The sequence below is a fragment of the Pongo pygmaeus genome, chromosome 7, assembly GCF_028885625.2.
Source record: "Pongo pygmaeus isolate AG05252 chromosome 7, NHGRI_mPonPyg2-v2.0_pri, whole genome shotgun sequence".
Classification (NCBI taxonomy): domain Eukaryota; kingdom Metazoa; phylum Chordata; class Mammalia; order Primates; family Hominidae; genus Pongo; species Pongo pygmaeus.
Window position 1 is genome coordinate 97,702,120 of NC_072380.2, and position 23,007 is coordinate 97,725,126.

Sequence of the window (23,007 nt, forward strand, 5' to 3'; positions counted from 1 at the left end):
TTCTAAACATTCTAAGACTCAGTGCAAAATTTTGGCTATATTTGATTATGTAACATTTTTGGTAAGGGAGAGAAGTTTCATAGCTTTAATCACATATTGGTAGGAATCTGCCACCACAAAACAGAGAAGGACCAAGGATAGGGAGTTCCTAGAGTTATAATAAATAGATATCTGCTCTTTTGAGTCATGTAAGGAAATTAAATTTAATGAAGATATTTCTTTTTCTTTCTTTCCTTTGCCCTAATTCCTATTATGATGAATTTAATGTATTTTGAGTCATTTTGCTAAACCTTACTTAAATGAACAAAGTAGAAAATATTTTGGTCTACCTGGACTCACAATTCAGCAGAAGGGTGCCATAGTGATAAGGGTACATCAGGGTGTTTCTGAAGGGCAAGTAAAAAGACAGAAAACAGCATGGAGTAGGAGCACTCTTTATCCTTGAGCCCACGCTGGGCCTCACCAGCTGGCTTATCATTCTAGATGCCAATAGATGTGGTATAAAGAAGGTCAGCTGCCAAACATCATGGAAAAACCAGAGAATCCTTGCAGGATGTTTAAATTCTTTACGTAAGTTTACAAAGGATGAGGACATACAAGAGGAGGGTGAGTCAGTGACACATATGAGTTACACTCTCAGATGATCCAGTGCCTAGTTTTCATACCTTCGCTCAACAGCTGTTTTTATCGGCTACTTCAGAGAAATTAATAATGCATCTCATGAGTTCTGCCAAATATATGAAATTCTGGCAGAGGCAGTATGGGGAAACATGCTCCCCATTTGGCATTTGCGTTAGGGATAATGTTTGATGGTCATCATGTATTTTTTGTCACATCTTTGCCCTGTCCATAATAAGACTTACAGACTTATATCTAAATGCTGGAATCCATTTTAACCTTCTTAAAAAATATATGGACCATCAGGTAAATTGTTTTTCAGATCCTTCCTGTGAAACTTATTTCTAAATTGTTTAATTTCTTTTCAGAAAATGTTTTCAAATGAACATCTTTTGCAAATGTGTTTCTCAACTTAAGCTCATATCTCTCTTTCTTTGGGTCTCACCTTTTGAGAGACTTTTATAACTTTATAATTAAAATCCTATCAATACAACTCATGTGAAGTAATAGGATCCTAGGCCAGGTATAAGTGTTGCAGGCTTTCTCAGTATTTGGCAAATACAGAGTATCATACACAGTTGGATTCCTTTGCAAATAAAGTATTTTATATTTAGAGATTGCATTTGGGGGCAGAGCTAATGTGTTAGTTGACTCCATTATATTTGTATTTATTTTTTTCAATTAATAAATTCTAAATTTCCCAACTTTGTGTAGAAAAACAAATCAATTTTGATTAAAAATAAAATAAAAACAAATTACATTTTAATAAAGAGGATTCACCTAAATTCTAGGCCCCAAGTCAAATATTTCAAAAGAAGTCTCTTAGTATGGTTTTTAGGTGTAAAACAAACACAGCCTTTGCAGAAAGGCTTATTAGAGCAGTGAAGAATCTGCTTAATGTTTTTAAAGTAATTTTACTAAAACGTACAGAAATGAACAACTGGGCTTGGTCTCTACTAGTTCAAATGAGATAACTAAAGTAAATCACAAGATTAAACACCGGGACACAGGATTTGTAGAATTCTGGATGTAGACATGGCTTTGGCAAAATAGGAGGAATAAGTTCTAGTGTTTTACAGCATAATAGGGTGACTATAATAAACAATACTTTATTGTATATTTTAAAATAGCTAGAGGAAAGGATTTTGAATATTTTCAACACAAAGAAATGATAAATGTCTAAGGTGATGGATATGCTAATTACCCTGATTTGATCATTACACATTGTATACATGAATCAAAATATCACACTTCTAGCCTGGGCAACATAGAGAGACCATGTCTCTACAAAAAAAATTTAAAAATTAGGCTGGCATGGTGACATGCATCTATAGTCCCAGCTACTTAAGAGGCTGAGGTGAGAGTATCCCTTGAGCCCAGGGGTTTGAGGCTGCAGTGAGCTATGATCCCACCATCGCATTCCCCCTGACTGGCAGAGTGAGACCTTGTCTCAAAAAACAAACAAACAAAAAACACCACACTGTACTCCATAAACATGTACAATTATTGTGTGTCAATTAAAGATAAAAATAGCATAAGGTGAAGTGCACATCTGACTAAAAGATTGCATGATGTTTCTATAGGATTCTAAGCACAAATGACTTCTTTAGCATTTTTATAAACCATTCACTTGTGACTTTTCTTCCAATTTTAAAGTAAAGATTCTCCATGCAAACTAACTAGTTGTAATAATGGCAGAGAAGCATTGTCCTTGCTAACGTGGGGAGAAGAAGTGAAAGCAATATCTAGAAGCATCATCTTCCTATATAAAAGATAATCATTTTGATCACAGACAACACAAATGGTGGCAATGTTGGGCCAGCATAACGATATTAAATCCAGTTGTCATCTCAGCTGTATTTTTGTCTTCAGGAGTAAGCAAACTAATTTCTCAATATTTCATCTCCAGCTGCTCTTAGGTTGTTATATTTGAGGCAAAATACTCTTGCAAGTAAAGTATTTAAGATTTTTGAATGTAAATGGAGTAGAAACTTAATGGTTTTAGAAACTGCACAATAGAAAGAAAGAGATAAAATTATTTTATTGGTTCAAATAAACTGAAAAATTAGACATACAAATCACTTAGTTGTAATTTTAAAGAATCCCTCAAACTAAACTTGAATTTAAGCATAAGCTTATGCTTACAGATTACTATTTGCTAGCTTACTAATTATTATTTGAATTAAGCAGTAAGAACTAAAATTTAAGTTTCTTAGTTTTACAGACTGATTTGAAGGCATGCTGTCTTGCTAATATTGAAATAAATTTATTTCTTAAAAATTATTATTTTACTGGATTATGTCAGAAGCAAGGCTGTGTTCTTGAGGAAGGACAAGTTTCTTCTCAGACTCATCAAAATGAAGCTCTCACTGTTCTGCCCTTCAGAGGTTGGGTTGGGCGGTTGTTGTGCTGAATGGGGACAGCGTTATCACCTTCAACATTTGATAGAAGACTGCGGAATTGTGCCAGCTGGAAGGATAAAATATTTTTAAAATAAAAAGTTTTTAAAGTTACATAAAGCGTTTTATTTACATGATTACTAACGCACTGATATTTAGAAAACTGAGTTAGAAATTGCAGTAATATCACTAATAGGAAGAGAGAAAGCCCCAAATCCTTTACATTCATTCCTTTGAACCAGGCATTTTGCTTTAATTATTGATGACTGGGTTAAAGTATCAACTTTTTAATTTCAGCTGGGGGTACGTTGGGTGAGTGACTTATTAGCTTGGTACCTTAGTTTCCATATAGTACTTACTTCACTGTGTTGTTGTGAAGATTAAATGGGTTAATACACACAAAGCCCTTAGAATGATGCTTGACATATAGCATGTGCTCAATAAATGTCAGTTAGCAACAGGCTACAATGCTTGTCCTGTAGGTTTGTTATGAGAATTGGCTAATAAAATATATGTAAGGCACCTAATAAACATGATTGAGCAATGAATGATACTATAATCACCATTATAAACAACAGTTAATGAGATATTTTGTTGAATATTTAAAAGTTTAAGCTCCACAAAAGGAATAAACATATTTTGCCAACTATCAAGGTATGCCAGCTGGGAGCCACAATTCCCCAAAGTCTTATTGAAATGTCCAGTCACAGTTTTTCCTTTATTTCTGAAATGCTTAAGAAGACATTTAACAAGGTTGGACTTTTCCTTATTAAAGAGGAAACAGTGGTGGGAGTCATTTTTTTTTTCTGCATAAAGGCAAAAAAAAGTATTATAATGCATTTTTGGATATTTAATAAACCTATGTCCCCAAATTAATATTTTTAAGTTGGGAGGAAAAATGAACTTCTCACAAAGCTGACTGAAATAATAATCTCTCTCACTGATACTATCAATTAAAGTAATATTCCTGCTACGCATTCCCAGTTCCCATTCATTCACAACTCTACCTGCTCTGAGCTGACACTGATGCTCTCCTTAAAGATGATCCAAGTTACACTCTCATAAAGAGGAGGATGAGTCAGAGAGCCAGGGTAGGTCCAGAAATCCAGGGATGAAGGAAGGAGAGTAGAGGGGTCAAAATTTGTGAATGGGGCTCGTTTGCCCTGGAAGAAAAGAATACATCATTACAGCATGATATAAAATACTTATATGAATACATGTGACATATATATGCTATATTATCTTGTTATACATTATTTAGAGATTTTAGCTAAGAGTCATTGATTTTTCTACTATTTAGTATTTAATGACTGGTGTGTTTGTGGATATAAACAACAATATCAACAGAAGAAAAAAAGATGAAAAATGTGTTATATGTAAGTTTTTGACCAAGACGTTTCCTTCTTCATTTGGTTGCAGATAAGCAAAGATTCAAAAACCTTTTTTACAATCTATATCTTTAAAACATATTTAATTTCTAGTATAAAGCTTTTGTTTTTTCTCTAGGAATGATGCCAGATTCTATTTCAATGGCAAAAATCTTTATTGACATGCATATTTGTTGTTTTAGTTTTATTCTATTTATTCCTATCATCTTTTCTGATTATTACTGGTGTATAGGAAATATACTGATATTTGTATGCTAATCTTTTATGCATTCTGTATTTTAGATGATTCTTCTGGAGTTTTCAGGTGGATATTAGTGATGATATCAACTGCACATAATGATAGTTTTGTTTTTGCTATTTCAATATCTATCATAATATGTACTCTTTCATTATTTTGTTGCACTGACTAGGACCCTTATTATAATTTTCAATTGTGATGGTCACAGTGGCACCTTGGTCTTGTCCCTGATTGAAATGAAAATGCTTCAAGTGTTTCACTACGAAGTTAAATGTTGATACAAGTTTCTAGGTAAATTCTTTATCAAATTCAATAAGTTTTCAGACAGTTTTCTTTCATTTTGTTTCATCCTAAAGAAAGGGCATTAACTTTTATCAAATGATTTTAAGCGTTTAACAAGTTGATCATGAGGTTTTCTTCATCTTTAACTAGTTAATATAATGAATTAATTTAAGATTTTCTAATATTGAGTCATTCTTGTATTTTCCCAAAAATACTAGTTCAGAAACTCTACTAGTTCAGAAACTACTCTTTTAATACACTGTTGAATTTGATTTGTTATAATAAATTTTAGGATTTCCTTTAGCTACATTCCTAAGAAAGTTTATCCTATGTTTTTTGTTTTGTTTGTCTGTTTTGTAGTTTTCATACCCGGTTTTGGTATCAGATTCCATTAAATTGATGGGAAGTTTTCTGTCTGTTCCTTCATCTGGGCAGTTTAGTTAACACTGGCATGATTGTTTCTTAAAAGTTGAGTAACCCTTTTCCGTGAAGTGGTCTGGGCCTAGTCTTTTTGTTTAATAGATACATTTTGACTATTGTTTAAATTTACTTTTAGGTTCTCAGTCTATTTAGGTATTCTAACTCCTTTTGAGTCAATTCCCTTACTTCACATTTTCTTGGAAAATTATCCATTTTATCTACATTTTCAAATTTACTGGCATAATGTTATAAAAAATTTTGTCTCTTAAAATTCTCTTCTATATCTTTAGTCACAACCTATTTATTTCTAATAATGTTTTATATGTACGGCTTTTTTTCTCTTTATCCAGCTTCCCCAAAGTCTGACTTTTTTGTTGTTCTTCCAAAGAATCAACTTTTCAATTTATTGATAAAATTTTACCCCTTACTTAGTCATCATTTTTCTTTTTAAAATTTATTTATTTATTTATTTAAGATGGAGTCTCACTCTGTTACCCAGGCTGGAGTGCAGTGGCACAATCTCGGCCCACTGCAACCTCCACCTCCTGGGTTCAAGTGATTCTCCTGCCTCAATCTCCTGAGTAGCTAGGACTACGTGTGTGCACCACCAAGCCCAGCGAATTTTTTGTATTTTTAGTAGAGACAGGATTTCACTATGTTGGCCAGGCTGGTCTTGAACTCCTGACCTCAAGCAATCTACCCGCCTCGGCCTCCCAAAGTGCAGGGATTACAGGCATGAGCCACCACACCCGGCCATCATTTTTCTTTCTTATTTTATTCTTTTCTGCTTTTATCTTATATTTTATTTTCTTTTTTTTTGATAACTCTTGAGTTGAGGGCTTATTTTTTATCTTCTGTCATTTATACTTTATAAGACACTCATTTAAGTTTAATCTTTTCTAGAATCAGCATAAATCAGATTTATTTTACACAAATATATGACAGTTCTCCATGCTGCAAAACATGACAAATCTCTGATTTATGGTTTAACTGCTTACCATTAAAACAATAAAGCTGTTTGTGTATATCAAAAAATCCATATTTTTTTGAGTTGACAAGAGTTACGGTTATCAAAGATTGTGTATCAATCATGTCTCAAAAGAATGCCCTTTACTTCTGAATTTTTGTACTGCTAAAAAGCTAGAGATATCTTTATTTATCAAATGGAAAATCACAATTTTGTTAGATATAGTTTTTCAAGCAAATTTAAATGGCTATGTAATCTGGTTTTCTACATGCCATATTCTGCTGAAATAAATAAACCATAACTATGAAAAACAAAAAACCAAAACATTTCCCTGCATTAGAGACTTTCTCAGAGGTAGGCAGTATTGAAGTAGCACCTTGATTTTCAGCTGGTAGCTTTTGCTATGGCCATCCTACTCCCCAGTTTTAATACTTCATTAAATGATTTCCATAGATCTGTAAATTCTTGTTCTCTGATTTAAACTACTTATGTAGTGTGCTTACCTTGGTTTTAATTGCTTGGAGGGCATCAAGTACTTTCTGCAGCTTTGGGTTGGCCTCACCAACCTGGAGATTTAAGAAAATAAAGTATGAGATAAAGATTATTATCAATCGAACACTGCTTAGCTAAGTTTTGAATTTTTTTTCAATTAACAACTGACAAGAGGTAAGGTATTTTCTCTCTGCTTTAGAAGGGGAAATTTTTCAAGCTGTATGTCTTTGAGGGCCTTTGTACTCTATAAATTGTTTATAATATGTACCTACAGATAAAGTAGCAAACTAAAAGCTCGATTTAAACTGAATTATTGGCAATATGTTCAAGGTTATACAGGGCAAAATCTAGTAATTTATCAAAACTGACACAAAAACAAATCTCTTATTTTGGTCTGTTATATTAGTTTTCATTACTACAGTATTTGGCATATTGTAAGTGCTCAGTAAAGGTTAAGTAGAGGTGCTACAATTTCAAGAGTTATTTGGTTACCCAGGCATACCCAATTTAATAATAACTTTTTCGTGGAACTTTTCAGGGATTCTTCTATAGAGGATTTGAGCAATATCTCCCATTTAAAAAATCAATTGAATGTTCTTTGAAAGAAAAAATTCTCTTACTATTTCTTTCCTAATGAGATATTAAATTGATAAATTTCTGAATCTATGATTTCAGGTTTCCTTATTAATATTTAATAATATTTATTTCCTGATGAGATATTAAATTAATAAATTTCAGAATATATGATGTAGGAAGTTTAGAGGAAAAGGAATTTGGAAGAGATGGAAAATAGAAATTCCTTTTTCCCTATGAACACCGTTCTATCTCACCTCCACCTGAAACTCATTTCTCTCTTTAAGACGGCAGAGATAAAACCAAGCAATAAAATACTAGGGAACTATTTGTTCACCTGTAGTCATCAGTTAAATGGAAACTTTAAAATAAGAAATTCTAAAATATATGTTACCTTATTTCCTTCTATTTTGAGGTCTAATTGGTAAGACAGTGGAAGCAGAGCTGTGTAATTATCTGTAACTCACCTTCATCAAAACACCAATAACTGCCAAACCATCAGCCTTTGAGACAGCTTCAGCAAGGCTGGAGTACTTTGCAGAATTCCAGTGAACTATGTGAAGCTAAAAATGATACTATGGTTAATTAATTATTTATACCAGTGTGATGAAAAAAGGTAAGTTATAAGTTAACTTATTACCATATGATGATGTATCTTGGCTTAGATACATAAAACTTATGTGAACCTTTATCCAGTGGATTAGAAGAGTTATGTTCTCACTCGTAGGAAGGGTTATCTGTGTGCCAAGTAGAGATTACAAAACCTGGAAGCAGTAAGCAAAATGTCCTTTCCTACGATATTGTTATTGAATATTACTCCTTTAAATGTATCTCTCTTTGTTATGAAAAGATCAGGAAATATGACTAACTAGTTTTTGAGAAAATAATTGAAGTAATTTTCTCCCACATGAGGTACTTTATAGTAAATTTATGAGAAAGGGTTCCTGGAGTACCTGGGAGTCTTGGCCAAGAACAGATTCTTTCGGGCACATTAGTGCCCTTTCCAAACACCTCTCAAATAAATATCTCCAGCTTAATGTCTCTGCAAACTCTAGATTTGTACATCCAAATATGTATATATGTATTCTTGATATATTCTTGATATCTCTACATGGATGTCTAATAGATGTTTCAGACTTAATCTGGCCAAAATAGAACTCTAGATTTCCTTCTTGCCATACCTGCTTAATTTTACCTTCTTAGGATAAGGTTTTTAAATTGCTCAATCAATAAGTACAACAATTATCATTCATTTCTTACTTTCCCCACCTATTAACATTCACATCTTACAGATTATACTTCGTCACATGTTCACAACTTTGAGCCTTTGCATTAGCTTCTAATTTTCTCTGGAATTTCCTTCCCCATGATCTTCAAATGGCAGACTTTTGTCTTGAATTAGGGTTGAACTCAAATGCCACTCCTTAAGTAATTCTTTTCTGATCATCCAATATAAAGTAACCACCACAAATCAAAACAGTTCTATCCATATCACTTATTTAATCTCTCTTCTTCCTATTCTCCTCCCTCCCTTCCTCCCTCCCTCCCTTCCTTCCTCCCTCCTTCCTTCCTCCCTCACTTCCTTCCTCCTTCCCTCCCTTCTTTCCTGCCTTCCTCCCTCTGAAATTTTTATTTTCCCTATCAAATGCAAGTTCTGATAGCAAGTACTTTTTAAAAACAGTATCTCCCGCCTGTAATTCCAGCACTTTGGGAGGCCGAGGCGGGCGGATCACGAGGTCAGGAGTTCGAGATCAGCCTGACCAACATGGTGAAACTCCATCTCTACTAAAAATACAAAATTAGCCGGGTGTGGTGGCACATGCCTGTAATCCCAGCTACTCAGGAGGCCAAGGCAGGAGAATCACTTGAACCTGAGAAGAGGAGGTTGCAGTGAGCCGACATCGCGCCTCTGGACTCCAGCCTGGGCAACAGAGCAAGACTCTTTCTCAAAAATAAATAAATAACAACAAAAAATAAATAAAGACAGTATCTGGCATATTGTAGGTGTTCAATGAATATTTGTTGAATTAAAAAAGAATGATTAAGACAGTTTATTAAGAGGGATCACTTATTGCAGTTTCCTCTGACCATGCCAGTGTAGATTCTGTCCCTACTTGTAATTAATTATTCTTACATCTGTATTCCCATGCTTCTTTGTGAATAGTCATACTGCCGTTTACTGCTATATTTATTTAATCACAATAATTTATGCCTATACTTCCCTGCTTGAAAATCGTTTGCTTGTATCTCTATGGAAATGTTAAGTAACATTATTCAGCACATGCAACATGAAAGTTGCTGGTCTAAATGTGCTCTGTATGGGTTGACTCTTTTCATGCTGTCAACAATTATTAAGATAGATACTAATGCTATATTATCTAGATTCTCTATATAGGAATATTGGAGTATAGAGTGATTTGTTCGAAGTTCTACAGCTAGTAAGTGGTCGAGCTTTGATTCAAACCCTGGCAGTCAGCTGGGTACTTGCATTCTTAAGCAACAGGCTGCACTGCCTCTCAAACCTATTGTCTTATAGGTATCCCAAGAAGGTTTATTGAACTGAATTTAATCATATGCTAAACTTTGTGGCTAAGTCTCTCATATCTAGCATGGATTATATTGATTTTTCTCAATTTAGATGAGAGAGTCACTAATTTAATTTTCTTGGATACTACCAACTATCCTTTCAAAAAGATAATACTAATTTAGGCTCTTAGTCCATTTAATTTTAATTTACCTTCAATTTTATGGAGGGGAAAACCCAATTAACAGATTTCTGCGCATTGAAAGGTGTTAGTCATGCTTTACAACACAAGGTAAAGCAAGTTCTATTTGTATACAATCTGCTGATATTCTATCATAATAAAAGATACACATACTTTGTAATGTAGCAGTCTTCCCTGTAAAAATCTATCCTACATAATTACTTTCACTAGTGCACAAGATATATGTACAGATATATTCACTGAAGCATTTTTTAATAAAAGCAAAAGAAACCAATATAACAAAAATCATATGTTGTGATTGTTCATCAATAGAAGGCAGTTAAATAAATTCTGATGCATTCACCCAAATGAAATACTATGATGACAGTAAAAAAGGTGGAATTCAATCTTCTGATTTTTAAAAATTGTCATGATAAATGGGTAAATAGAAAAAAAAGCAGGTTGCAAAATTATATATATTATAGAATTCATTTGATGAAAATAAAATTAAAAAGTCAACCTGCATATATGGGTACACATGTATTATATAATTCATACATCTAAAGTAAAGAGCAAAATTTCTCCCATTTTAATCTCCCAGACCCTCTGTTGACAGTTTAGTGTACATGTCTCCATTTTTCTTTGGACATACTGATAATAATGTCCTGAAATAAGTCACAAGCTTCCATGTGAGAGCAGGTTAAGAGCCAGGGAAGCTCAGACCCTCATCTAGGTATATGCTGTTCAGTGACCATTGCTATGACCATTGCTCTTAGTAGAGTCTCATTGAATTGTCCTGGCTTGGCCACAACGATACTGCTGGTATATCCAAACTTGAACATTTAAATAAAGAGGAAATGGTCGTGTGTTCCATTTGGGGTTACAGCTTTAAAGGAGAGCAGTGTCACCCTTTGAAGCTAGCTTTGATATCAAGGTAACAGTTTTTGAGGCATTCTCAGGGAAAGGTGAATCTTGGGCTCAGTAGTTTAGCTGCCTCTTTCCACATGAAAATTTTCCCTCTCTTGCCAAACATTATGTGTCTGTGCTTGATTTTAATGGAACCTGGGAGTTCCTTACTGGAATACCCATTCCTTTGGAGTCATTATGATGTTGTCTTAGAAGAGAAGGGAGAAGCTGCTTCTGGGAGTACTCTCAGGGTAATTATCTCTCACTTACTAAATTACATTACCTCGGCAGAATATTTGACTCCATCCACTGTATGTTCTGAACCATGCTCATTTGTACTGCCCCAGTGAAAATGGAACTGAAAAAGCCTATAGCTGTCAGAGAGAGGACCACCTTTCAGCACTGGAAGAAAAGGGAACCGATTGTTAGCCTGATGCTCCACAAACTCTAGCTTATCTTTGCATTTAATATAAACTAACACTAAATTGTGTTGAGTAGAAGTGAAAACAAACATTAGTGCCTAAACTTTCATCTTGTTTTCCCCCACATCCATGAGGATGACAGTCATATGTATGGTGCACCCCTGACTGTGGCATTGATGAGATATTCCATGAATTATACACATTTCCCAGCACACGAGCTACAATTTTACCTACTTCTAACTCCTAGAAAGCATATTGCCATGTGAGTGAGTTATATCATTACAGGGCTGTCCTTGAATCTCCTTTAATTTGCAAGTTTATTCCTTCATTCTTTCAACAAAGACAGTATGCATCAAAAATCTTTAGTAGTTTATTTTGAATAATGAACCATTCATCACCTACTATGTAACTGATGAAGGCACAACAGTATATCTTGACAGCTTTGTTGAGAATCCCTGGCCAGGGACCAAGAGAGAGTACCAGTGGGGCAGTGGGGCATTTATAAAACCTTGGAGAGCCTATCCAATGATAATATTAGTTAAATGCACATAATACCAGACCTAATCTAATATTAATAATGGACATAGCTCCAAGGTGCCTAAAATTTAGGCCTCAGAAACTAGTAAAGAAATTTAGCATTTTAAATCAGTAGAACTGTTTTATGGAATTGTCATTTAATAAAATATTCAATAAACCTTCATGAAAAGCTAACTCTGTAGCAACATTTGTTCCAGATTCTGGAGTATAAGGATAATTCAGTTACTGCTTTGTTTTTCTTTTCTACTGTGCTCATTCATACTCATCCCAATTAGAAAATATTTTTCTTTTTAGTTGTTATATTTGTAATGACTGGTTCACTAGACCTTTCTGGATAAATGCTGTTTATTCAGAGACAGTGAACTAAGCATACAGATACTGGAATGACGAGAAGAGACGTGATGGTGACTTTGAAAAGAAAGACTGAAAATAGAGAGCTGGGAGTTCCAAAAATTTTCTTTACCACCTGGGCATTTTCCAGAAGTCCAAGATGCCTCACTAGATTACAGCAATGCTGCACACAAGCACAAAAGACTTAGAATGGGTGTCATATTTTTTGAGCACTATTTTTTAAATTTCCCCAGTAGACTGTAAGAAAAAAAATATCAGAAGGGTCTTTCAGCTCACCTGATCGGTTATCGTTGTCCTCAAAATTTACATGGAAGGAATGTCCCACATTGATAATTTCTTTGGCTGTGGCTGGGTTGTAGGAGACACTAACAGGTTTCAGAGAGGTGTCATGTTTGGCTTCACTGGTTTTAATATCAACAGGGGACTGGTTATTTCCATTGGCAATGGGATACAGCTTGCTCCATTGTTCAGGACCTACCAGGACAAACACGTGTAAAATCAATGCTTTATCAAATGCTTGATTCCAAGTTTTAGGGGTATAGTTACCTGTTTGCTTATTAGATTAGGGTTTATTTAAGTGTATTAAATGATATTCTCTTAAGATTAATAGAAATTCTGTGTTTGAAAATGTCCCTTTTCTTTCTTTCTTACTCTCTCTCTTTTTCTTTCTTTCTTTCTTTCTTTCTTTCTTTCTTTCTTTCTTTCCTTCCTTCCTTCCTTCCTTCCTTCCTTCCTTCCTTCCTTCCTTCCTTCCTTCCTTCCTTCCTTCCTTCCTTCCTTTCTTTCTTTCTTTCTTTCTTTCTTTCTCTCTCTCTCTCTCTCTCTTTCTTTTTTTTTTTTTGACAGAGCCTTGCTCTGTCACCCAGGCTGGAGTGCAGTGATGCGCTCTCGGCTCACTGCAACCTCTGCCTCCCAAGCTCAAGCGATTCTCATGCCTGAGTTTCCCAAGTAGCTGGGATTACAGGTGCATGCCACCATGCCTGGCCATTTTTTTTTGTATTTTTAGTAGAAATGGGGCTTCATTAAGTTGTCCAGGCTTGTCTCGAACTCCTGACTTCAAGTGATCCACCTGCCTCGGTCTCCCAAAGTGCTGGGATTACAAGCATGAGCCACTGCACCAGGCCCCTTTTCTACGTTGTACTATAAAATAGTGTATTTGTCAATACTACTAATATAGATCTATACTTTTAGTCTATAGAATCAGACCATACATATTTTATTATTAGCAATAGATTTCTAATACAAGCTTACCTCATTTTGTTGCACTTCATTTTATTGTGCTTTGCAGATATTGCATTTTTTACAAACTGAAGATTTGTAGCAACCTTGCATCAAGCAAGCTTATTAGGGGCATATTTTCAACAGCATGTGTTTATTTCACATCTCTGTGTCACATTTTGGTAATTCTCACAATATTTTAAACTTTTTCATTGTTCATATATCTATCATGGAGATCTTTGATGTTACTATTATAATAGTGTTGTGGCACCATAAACCATGTCCAAGTAAGATGATGAACTTAATCTGTAAATGTTGTGTGTGTTTTAACTACTTTACTGACTGGCTATTCCCCATCTATCTCCCTCTCTATAAGTCTCCCTATTCCCTGAGACAAGAACATTGAAATTAATCTGTTTAATAACCCTACAAAGACCTGTAAGTAAATACTCCAGTGAGAGGAAGAGTCACATGTTTCTCACTTTAAATAAAAAGCTAGAAATGATTAAGCTCAGTGAGGAAGGCATGTCAAGAGTTGAGACAGGCCAAAAACTAGACCTCTTGTGCCAGTTAGCCAAGCCATGAATGCAAAAGAAAAGTTCTTGGAGAAAATTAAAGGTGCTACACCAGTGCACACACAAATGATAAGAAAGCAAAGCAGCATTATTGCTGATATGGAGAAAGTTTGAGTAGTCTGGATAGAAGATCAAACCAACAACCACATTCCCTTAAGCCAAATCCTAATCAGAGCAAGGCTATAGCTCTCTTTAATTCTGTGAAGGCTGAGAAAGGCAAAGAAGCTGCAGAAGGAAAGTTAGAAGCTAGTGGAGGTTGGTTCATGAGATTTAAAGAAAGATGCCATCTCCATAACATGAAAGTGCGAGGTGATGTGGCAAGTGCTGATACTGAAGCTGCAGACAGTTATACAGAAGATCTAGCTAAGATAACCAATGAAGGTGACTACACTAAACCACAGGTTTTCAGAGTAGAAAAAACAGCCTTCTTTTGGAAGAAGATAGCATCTAAGACTTTCATAGCTAGAGAGGAGAAGTCAATGCATGGTTTCAAAATTTTTAAAAACAGCCTGACTCTTTTGTTAGGGTCAAATGCAGCTGTTGACTTTAAGTTGAAGCCAACACTCATTTAACGTTCTGAAAATCCTAGGACCCTTAAGAATTATGCTCAATCTACTCTGCCTGTGCTCTATAAAAGGAACAACAAAGCCTGAATGACAGCACATCTGTTTACAGCCTGGTTTACTGACTATTTTTAAGTCCACTGTTGAGCTCTACTCCTCAGTAAAAGAAGATTCCTTTCAAAATATCACTGCTCATTGACAATGCACCTGGTCACCCAGGAGCTCTGATGGAGATGTACAAGGAGGTTGATGTTATGTTCATGCCTGCTAACCCAGCATCTATTCTGCAGTCTATGGATCAAGGAGTAATTTCAACTTTCAAATCTTATTTAAGAATATACTTTGTAAGGCTGTAGTTCCCATAGATAATAATTTTTTTTATGATGGATCTGAGTAAAGGAAATGGAAGTTGTCTGGAAAGGATTCACCATTCTGCATGAACATTTGTAATTCATGGGAGAAGGTCAAGTTATCAACATTAACAGGAGTTTGGAAGAAGTTGATTCCAAAGTCATGGATAACTTTGAGCCTTCCCAACCTTCAGCAACCACTATCCTGATCAGTCAGCAGTCATCCACATTGAGGCAAGACCCTCCACCATCAAAAAGATTAATACTTGGCTGGGCGCGGTGGCTCACACCTGTAATCCCAGCACACTGGGAGGCCAAGGAGGGCAGATCATGAGGTCAGGAGATTGAGAGCATCCTGGGTAACACGGTGGAACCCCATCTCTACTAAAAATACAAAAAAATTAGCTAGGCGTAGTGGTGGGCACCTGTAGTCCCAGCTACTCTGGAGGCTGAGGCAGGAGAATCACTTGAACCTGGGAGGCAGAGGTTGCAGTGAGCCTAGATCATGCCATTGCACTCTAGCCTGGGCGACAGAGCAAGACTCTGTGTCAAAGAAAAAAAATTAATACTTCTGAAGGCTCAGATGATCACTAGCATACTTTAGCAATAAAGTATTTTTAATTAAAGTACGTAGAATTTTTAAACATGCTATTGCATACTTAATAGACAACAGCATAGTGTAAAGATAACTTGTAAATGACCTGGAAAACTCCAAATTTTATGTTACTTGCTTTCTTGTGATATTTGCTTAATGATAGAGGTCTGCAATTGAACCTTCAGTATCTCTGAGGTATGCCTGTATATACATATCAAACATATTTTGTAGTCAGCCGTGCCCCAAAAGACAATGCTAAGAATACATGCAAAGATAGTATAATTATTTAAAGCAGACAGTTCAACAATTAACCTATGGCTGTACAATTACTTTAAATGCTTAATATCTCTTCTGTTGGAAATGGGAACAAGCTATCATTTTGATCTATATAAACAGGAGAACTCTTACCATTTTTGTCATCATATCCCCAGTCTGGACTTGCCATTATCTTCTACTGAGTTTTCTTTTCCTGAAAACAAAAATAATACCTGGAATAACTAACTGCAACTGTGCATGCAGGAGATGCCTTAAATCCGTGCTTGGGCGTTTTTATAGAAACTATTTGCTTTTACTAGGCCATTATTTCATCATCTCTGCTTATCAGGAAGTACACATATCTAAAAAAAAGGTGTTGTAAAAAATTCTACAAGGGCTATGTTAGTTTCAATTGCTTAATTTTCTTATATTGTAAAAGAGAATTATCAAATCCTAGATTTTATAAAGCCAAGTTCTGTTTCACTCATGTTAGCAGAAGATATGGCTTAATATTATAATATGTAATTCTTTAGATTTTCTAAATGAAAAATACTTTGTACACTCAAGATTTCCAACTCTACCTTTGTTAGTTACTTAAGCAATATAAGCAAAAGTAATTTATCAGGAGAATAATTTGTGTGTTTACAGGCTGATCTGAACTAGTATCTTAATGTTAATTTAAAATCAGATAATTAAATTACTAATCATTTGTAATATATGTTATTTATAATGGCACATTTTATAGATATACAGGGTAAGAATAAAGTCCATTTTGGAGCAATATTGGAATTCATAAATGGAGAAGATTTTATTAATATTAAAGTTAAATATAACACAATATTTATTTTATAAATCAAATAGGTTTACTAGAATAAAAGTCTTATTTTTTAATAGCTCTATATAATTTATAAACCACTTTCTTATTATTTTATTTCACCATCACACATACATACAAATGCTATATAGTAAGAATTAGCATTTGTAATTGAGAAATGTTGAGGTACTTTGCCACAACTGGCAACAAGCCAAGAAGCCAAGACTTCAGCCTCCTAATCCAGTTCCCTTCTTCACTACACCTCCACCAAATGCCACACTAATTCCCCTCCTATGCTCACAATACTCTTAAGTCCAAGTTAAGCCTGGACCAAGATGAGAACTAATGCCAATTGAATGATGAGAAGGTACACAGGACCTTTCAGGAAGGCAAAGAAAACTGATTAGGATGTGCCAGACTCAGGCCAGTTCTACATGTTCAAAGCTCTAAACATGCTCAAAGAAAAGAAAACCAGAAAAATAAGCTTCCATAGTGATGCTTTTTTCATGCCGTGACAGTATTCCTCCTTTCACACAGTAAGGATTGTCTGAGCTGCTGCAACCCCTGAAAGAAGAGAGGGATCAGGAACAATTTTCACCAAGGCTGACTGGAGACACGTTGTTTGCTCCTTTGCAGTTAGTGATGGTTCATTATCTCATATGCAGAGTGGGCTGTGGTCATGAACATCTGCAGAGTGGGCTGTGGTCATGAACATCCACAGAGTGGGAAGAGGCTCAAGCTCCCATTCTATGGCTTTAGTAAGCATAAGAAGATATTGTTTAAAAGGGAATTCCTTTTTTTTTCAAAGTACTGTTTATTGAAGGCCCAATAGGAATCAACTGCTGTGCTAAAAACTTTACGTGCATTAACTTATTTAATTCTTATTATAACAAAATTGGGCATTAAAATCTGTGTTTTAGGCTGAGGTGGGAGGATCTCTTGAGCCTAGGAGGTCCAGACCAGCTTAGGCAACATAGTGACACTCTGTTTCTGAAAAAAGAAAAAAAAATTGTGTTTTACATTAAAAAAAAATTGAGGCTTAGAGAGGTGAAGACACCTCCTCAGGGTTACAAAACTTGCAAGTGGCTGCTTATATCCCATAAGCCTAGGGTTTAAGCCTAGATCTGTGTAATTCCAAAGCTAATACATTTGCTTAGCCTTCCACTGTCAACAATTGTCCACTGACCTCCAGTTGATTCTATTTTCTGGAGGACTGGATTAGGTGATGTAGCTTGGTTTGGCTCAAGATGACCAAGAGTCAGGCTTCATCCTTGGGCTTACTTCACTCTGGAAGCTCACGGAGTGACAGGAGCAGGCTACCCCCTGCCAGGTAATTTACCTCCTAATATTGTACACTTTGTAAAAAGTAACTTTAGCTTGAACTACTCTATTAATCAACAAATTTGAAAAACAGCAACCCCCTTTCATTACACAATTATGCGATGATTCGTCACATAAATGCTTTAACATCCATATGGAATGGGAATTTATTTAAAGTTTTAGGTGCAGAATGACACTGGACCCTCACTATTATCACCTTTTATTTTATTGTGTACCCAGGGTGTGTTATTGTACTGGCAGAAAATTATATAGAGAAAGGATATAAAGTTTAATGAGCCTTTATAAGTCCAAACACCCTTCCCATTTACCTTTATCCTTCTTTTTCTGCTTACAAATTTTGCTTCTCTCAGCTGAATCTATGCCAAATTCAAGATGTTTAGTTTTGTATTCACTTCACTTTCACCAACAGCCTCCTCCCAGTATACTTTTCCAGAATGATCTTTGGGTTACTTTTGCCTACCAAGAAGGAGTTTAATCTACAAAGACTCTGCTCTTCTAAACTAAAAGTGTATATATATATATACTTTTAAATTTTATATATAACTTTTAAATTTAGATATATAATATAATTATATATTATATATAGTATATAATTATATATTATATATAGTATATAATATAATTTGAATTTATACATATATAATATATATATTAGATTATTACATTTATTTATTAACACCAATTAATTTCACCTAAAGATTTTTTAGTAACCTAAAATTTTTTTCAAAAAAGCATTTCTTCAGTGTTTTTAAGTATATATTTAAGTCAGTTTTAAATTATATTTAAGAGCCTTAGTATTTCTTATTTTAGCTTTTGTTCTCCTAGTTCCTTTGATACTTTTCATCTAATTTTTATTTTAATATTTAAAAATTAAAAACATGAACTCTTCTGGAAGCAAATAAATTATATTGAGTTTCAAATTTAAATTTGTACTTGAAAATAACTCTGGTATAAAAGGAACAAAAAGTGAAAAAGAGTGCCATCCGTGCCTAGTTACGGACGAGATCTGCTAAATGCCACTGAAAGGAAAAATCCACACCTTGGCAGGACCAAATTCCAAAAAGCCATAGCTGCTCTACAATGCTTAGAGTTCCACAACAATAAGTGGCTTTCCTGGGATTCATATTTTCCCTAAAATGAGGAATTATATATTGTGAAAATAAGTGTCATTGTTGACTATTAAATTTGGCCTGACTCTCACATTGCCTCCTAAATTCCCTGCCCCTCCAGAAATGGTATCATTTGGGGTGGCAAGATAAATCTTATTTCCAGTGGAGAAGTGGGTCATGGAAAATGGTGATGTTAGCCTAGACATTTCTGCATTGAGACAACTAGAAATTCTGATTAATCAACTGAAGTGGCAGGATGGGTTATCTGGATTTCACAGCTATCGTTTTCTCTCAGTTGGGCTTTCTCATCACCTGTAACAAAGCTGTGTTGGTAACTTTATTCCTTCCAGTGTTTGTATTTGTCTCCATCCATACCGAGCTTGTTCCCATTTTAGGACCTTTGTGCTTGCTGTGCTGCCGTCCAGATTGCTCTGTACCCAGACCTTTGTATAGCCTCAAATATCTCCTGCTTAGAAATGACTTTCCTGAACTCCAAATTCACATGTCCTCCTTTTCCCAGTCACTCCATTATATCATTCTGTCTTATTTCTTTCATAGCATTTGTCACATCTTGTTTGTATTGTGAAATTAATTTACTTGCTTAATGTCTATAACGATCTCTAAAATGGCGTCTCTATGATATGATAAAGCCTTGATCATTTTTTTCACCACCATGTTCTCTTCACCTATAATATGCCTGGAAAACAGTGGCGCTCAATAGACACTTATAGAGAGAATAATTAAATGGTCATTTTTAATTTAAACTATTGTATATTTTTAAAGATGTAGAAGAGCAGAATGTTATCAGGGACTATGCTTACCCAAGTGCACTGGTCTGAACTCAGGTTGTGTGGTACATTGATATTTGGGCATGTGAATGAGATTTGCTATACTCATGTTTGTTTTTGGATTAAGGAAAAAGCCTTTCCCCTCTCAGTTCTATTAATGGGAGGAATGAAGTGACCCGTCTGTGTCTGTCAGTCATTACTGGGAGAATGAGAACACTGATCTTTGTAAGTGTCAAGTTTATGACACTTTGTAAGTGTCAAAATCTAACTCTTCAAATATAGTTTGAAATTTGACATATAAATTTCAAAAATCCATCACTTTTATGGCTTTTATTGCTGTAACTAAAGAAAAGTTGCAACCTTTTATTTCCTGTCTTGGAATATTTTATTTTTAACACAGTTGTTAAATCTGCTAATAGGTGTTTTTTATTAACAACCAAGTCAACTCTTTATATGTAATCATTTTAATACACAGCATAGAGGCATTCACAATGTCCTACAATTTCATGCTTTTGAAAATATTAAATTTTAAGTATATCTCATTGACTGTCATGCTTATTGAAATTACTGGCTAGAAAGACACACTGTATATTCAGAGAATGTCTAGTGAACTTTTATGTTAATAATTAGGAATCTCTTCTATTGCATGAATGGATAACTTGGGCAGGTTAATAGTACTATCCCCGTATTTATTTTTAAAATTGAGAATATACTATTTGTATCTTATCTTCTATAACTATTTGGGAAATTAATGAGTCTTGTAGAACAGATGATGACACTATTAAGTAACATTTTTCACCTAAAAAGAAAATAACATTCATTAATGATTTATAAAGCATAAAATTCTGCCAGGCGTGGTGGCTCATGCCTGTAATCCCAGCACCTTGGGAAACTGAGACAGGTGGATCACCTGAGGTCAGGAGTTTGAGACCAGCCTGGCCAACATCATGAAATCCCGTCTCTACTAAAATACAAAAAATTAGCCAGGCATGGTGGCAGGCACCTGTAATCCCAGCTACTTGGGAGGCTGAGGCAGGAGAATTGCTTGAACCCGGGAGCCAGAGGTTGCAGTGAGCCGAGACTGCACCGCTGCACTCCAGCCTGGGCAACAAGAGTGAAACTCCATCTCAAAATAAATAAATAAATAAATAATAAAATTCTGCATAAATATAAATGATCGACATAAGCCTCAAAAAAAAAAGAGTTTGATTTTAACTCTCAGGCAAATAGATGATGATATAAAACAAAATAGTTCAAATATTGCATGTGGCCTGAAATTCAAACACTTGCTACATAGATACATGTTTGCTGTAGATTAAACTAAATCCTATATGTAAATATGAAAAGAGATAAGTTCTCAAGTGTAAATATTAAGGGAGGTGAAAGTCAGTTCTATTAGTTACCTTGTAGTAACATCCTTCATGCATCTGTTTGGGGGTTCTAGCTACCTAAAATCATTTTAAGATTAAAAAAACATGTCTTCTTACTCCTGAAATCAGCTCTTAAATCCTTTTATCAAAGACTAGATTTCTAAAATACATTTGTAATGACATGTCTTTTCTTAATCCAGTGGTTCCCAGTGTACGGTTTGTAAATCACCTGCTTCAGAGTCACCTGAAGTGATATTAAAACACAACGTGTGTGTCTCAACCAATCCTTTATTTTTGTGAATGGCCTTGGCCAGTTTAGATGATCAACAAATAAGCTGTTTTAGTAAGTATTGGTAGCTTTGTTAGAGGTATCTGGGAGTTAGATGGCTCCATCCTCACAATCTAATTACCAAGAGGCGTATTTCAGTGAAAGCAAGTCTTCAACAATCAAATTTCCCAAGTGTACATGTGTTATAAGCAAACAGCCAGAAAATAGTCATATGTCTTGCCTGTAATTTCAGGCGGGCTGGCTGCAAGTGAGGATCACCAACCAGCACCTTGCATGAAAAGCTCACTCCAAACAGACGTCAATGACATCAAGACCTCTTTTGGGTCAGGCAGCTGGGTTCAGTGGGGCTTAGACCTCACATAGTCCATCAATGACATTTTAGTGCTGGGCTTCTGCACTCCTATGTCTTGTTCATACAAGACATTTTCTGGGACCAGAAAATTTTTCCTTCGCAGTTACTACTCTTGATACCTCTAATTGTACAAAATTCTTTCTAACATCTTTTATAGTAAATAACAAAACTTTAGGTGTTGATTTCACTACAAATAGCTAAGTAGCCACCTCTGAAGAGGGCAGGTCCTGATTAGGACACTATCAAGCATTCCTATTAGGCATTAGATTATATGAACAAAAGTTATTTATACTGAAGTGATGTATAATTATAACACTACTGAATCAAAATCTCTGCATGCAAGACCTGGGAATCTATGTTTTTAACAGACATTTCCAGGTAATATATTAAAAACATATTTGTAGACTTTCACAAACATTTTTAAAAATCCTAAATGCTGTTTTCTTGACATGCTTTCTCCTTTAGGAAGAATACTGAATTAATATTCACTTCAACAGCCACTTCAAAAACTACTCACTGTTTTTCTAAATTAGATTTCCCCCATAAGATTTCTTGAATTTTTAATGCTTTTACTAGTACCTAACCCCAGTGAATAAATTTTTTTTCATTCATTTTTTGTGATACCCTTTTAACTATTAAGTCAGTATGCTAAATACAGGGTGGTGACTTGCTCTGCAGTAGTTTTTAAATCAAATGCTCAAGTCAGAGCCATGATTAAGTAAAGACAGGTACAATAACTAAATGCCTTCTAGTAATGGAAATACCAATTGTTGCCTGCAGGAGATTGTCATTTTAATTTACTCTTATCTGATCTTTGTCTTGGTAGATCTACCAAAGAAAAGTGGCAAGTGCACTATTTGAACTAATGATTTTCAGAATGACTCATTACTCAAGGGCAGGGTTCACAGAAAAAGTACATTACAGAGGTCCTCTTTACTGATCTTAAAAGAGTAAACAAAGACATAGAATGAGGATGAAGTAGTATCTACAATGTTCCTTTAGTCTCTAGACTGTCTTTTGCTTCAGAGTTATTTTTAAGAATTAGCATTAACGGTAAAATTTTTTTAATCTGTCTAACCCAATTTCTTTG

General features: G+C 34.9%; 1 protein-coding gene across 1 annotated transcript in view; it reads right to left on the minus strand.

The window, feature by feature from the left end:
* Positions 1 to 2,862: 2,862 nt before the first annotated feature.
* Positions 2,863 to 23,007, minus strand: part of CA1 (carbonic anhydrase 1) — a 50,931-nt gene continuing 30,786 nt past the window's right edge. The window contains exons 2-8 of the mRNA XM_054498912.2: positions 16,008 to 16,068; positions 12,575 to 12,772; positions 11,272 to 11,390; positions 7,845 to 7,940; positions 6,816 to 6,878; positions 4,025 to 4,180; positions 2,863 to 3,087 (exon numbers count right to left, since the gene is read on the minus strand). Coding sequence (XP_054354887.1) covers positions 2,971 to 3,087; positions 4,025 to 4,180; positions 6,816 to 6,878; positions 7,845 to 7,940; positions 11,272 to 11,390; positions 12,575 to 12,772; positions 16,008 to 16,044 — 786 coding nt within the window. The 5' untranslated portion in view covers positions 16,045 to 16,068 and the 3' untranslated portion in view covers positions 2,863 to 2,970. The remainder of the gene's footprint in view (positions 3,088 to 4,024; positions 4,181 to 6,815; positions 6,879 to 7,844; positions 7,941 to 11,271; positions 11,391 to 12,574; positions 12,773 to 16,007; positions 16,069 to 23,007) is intronic.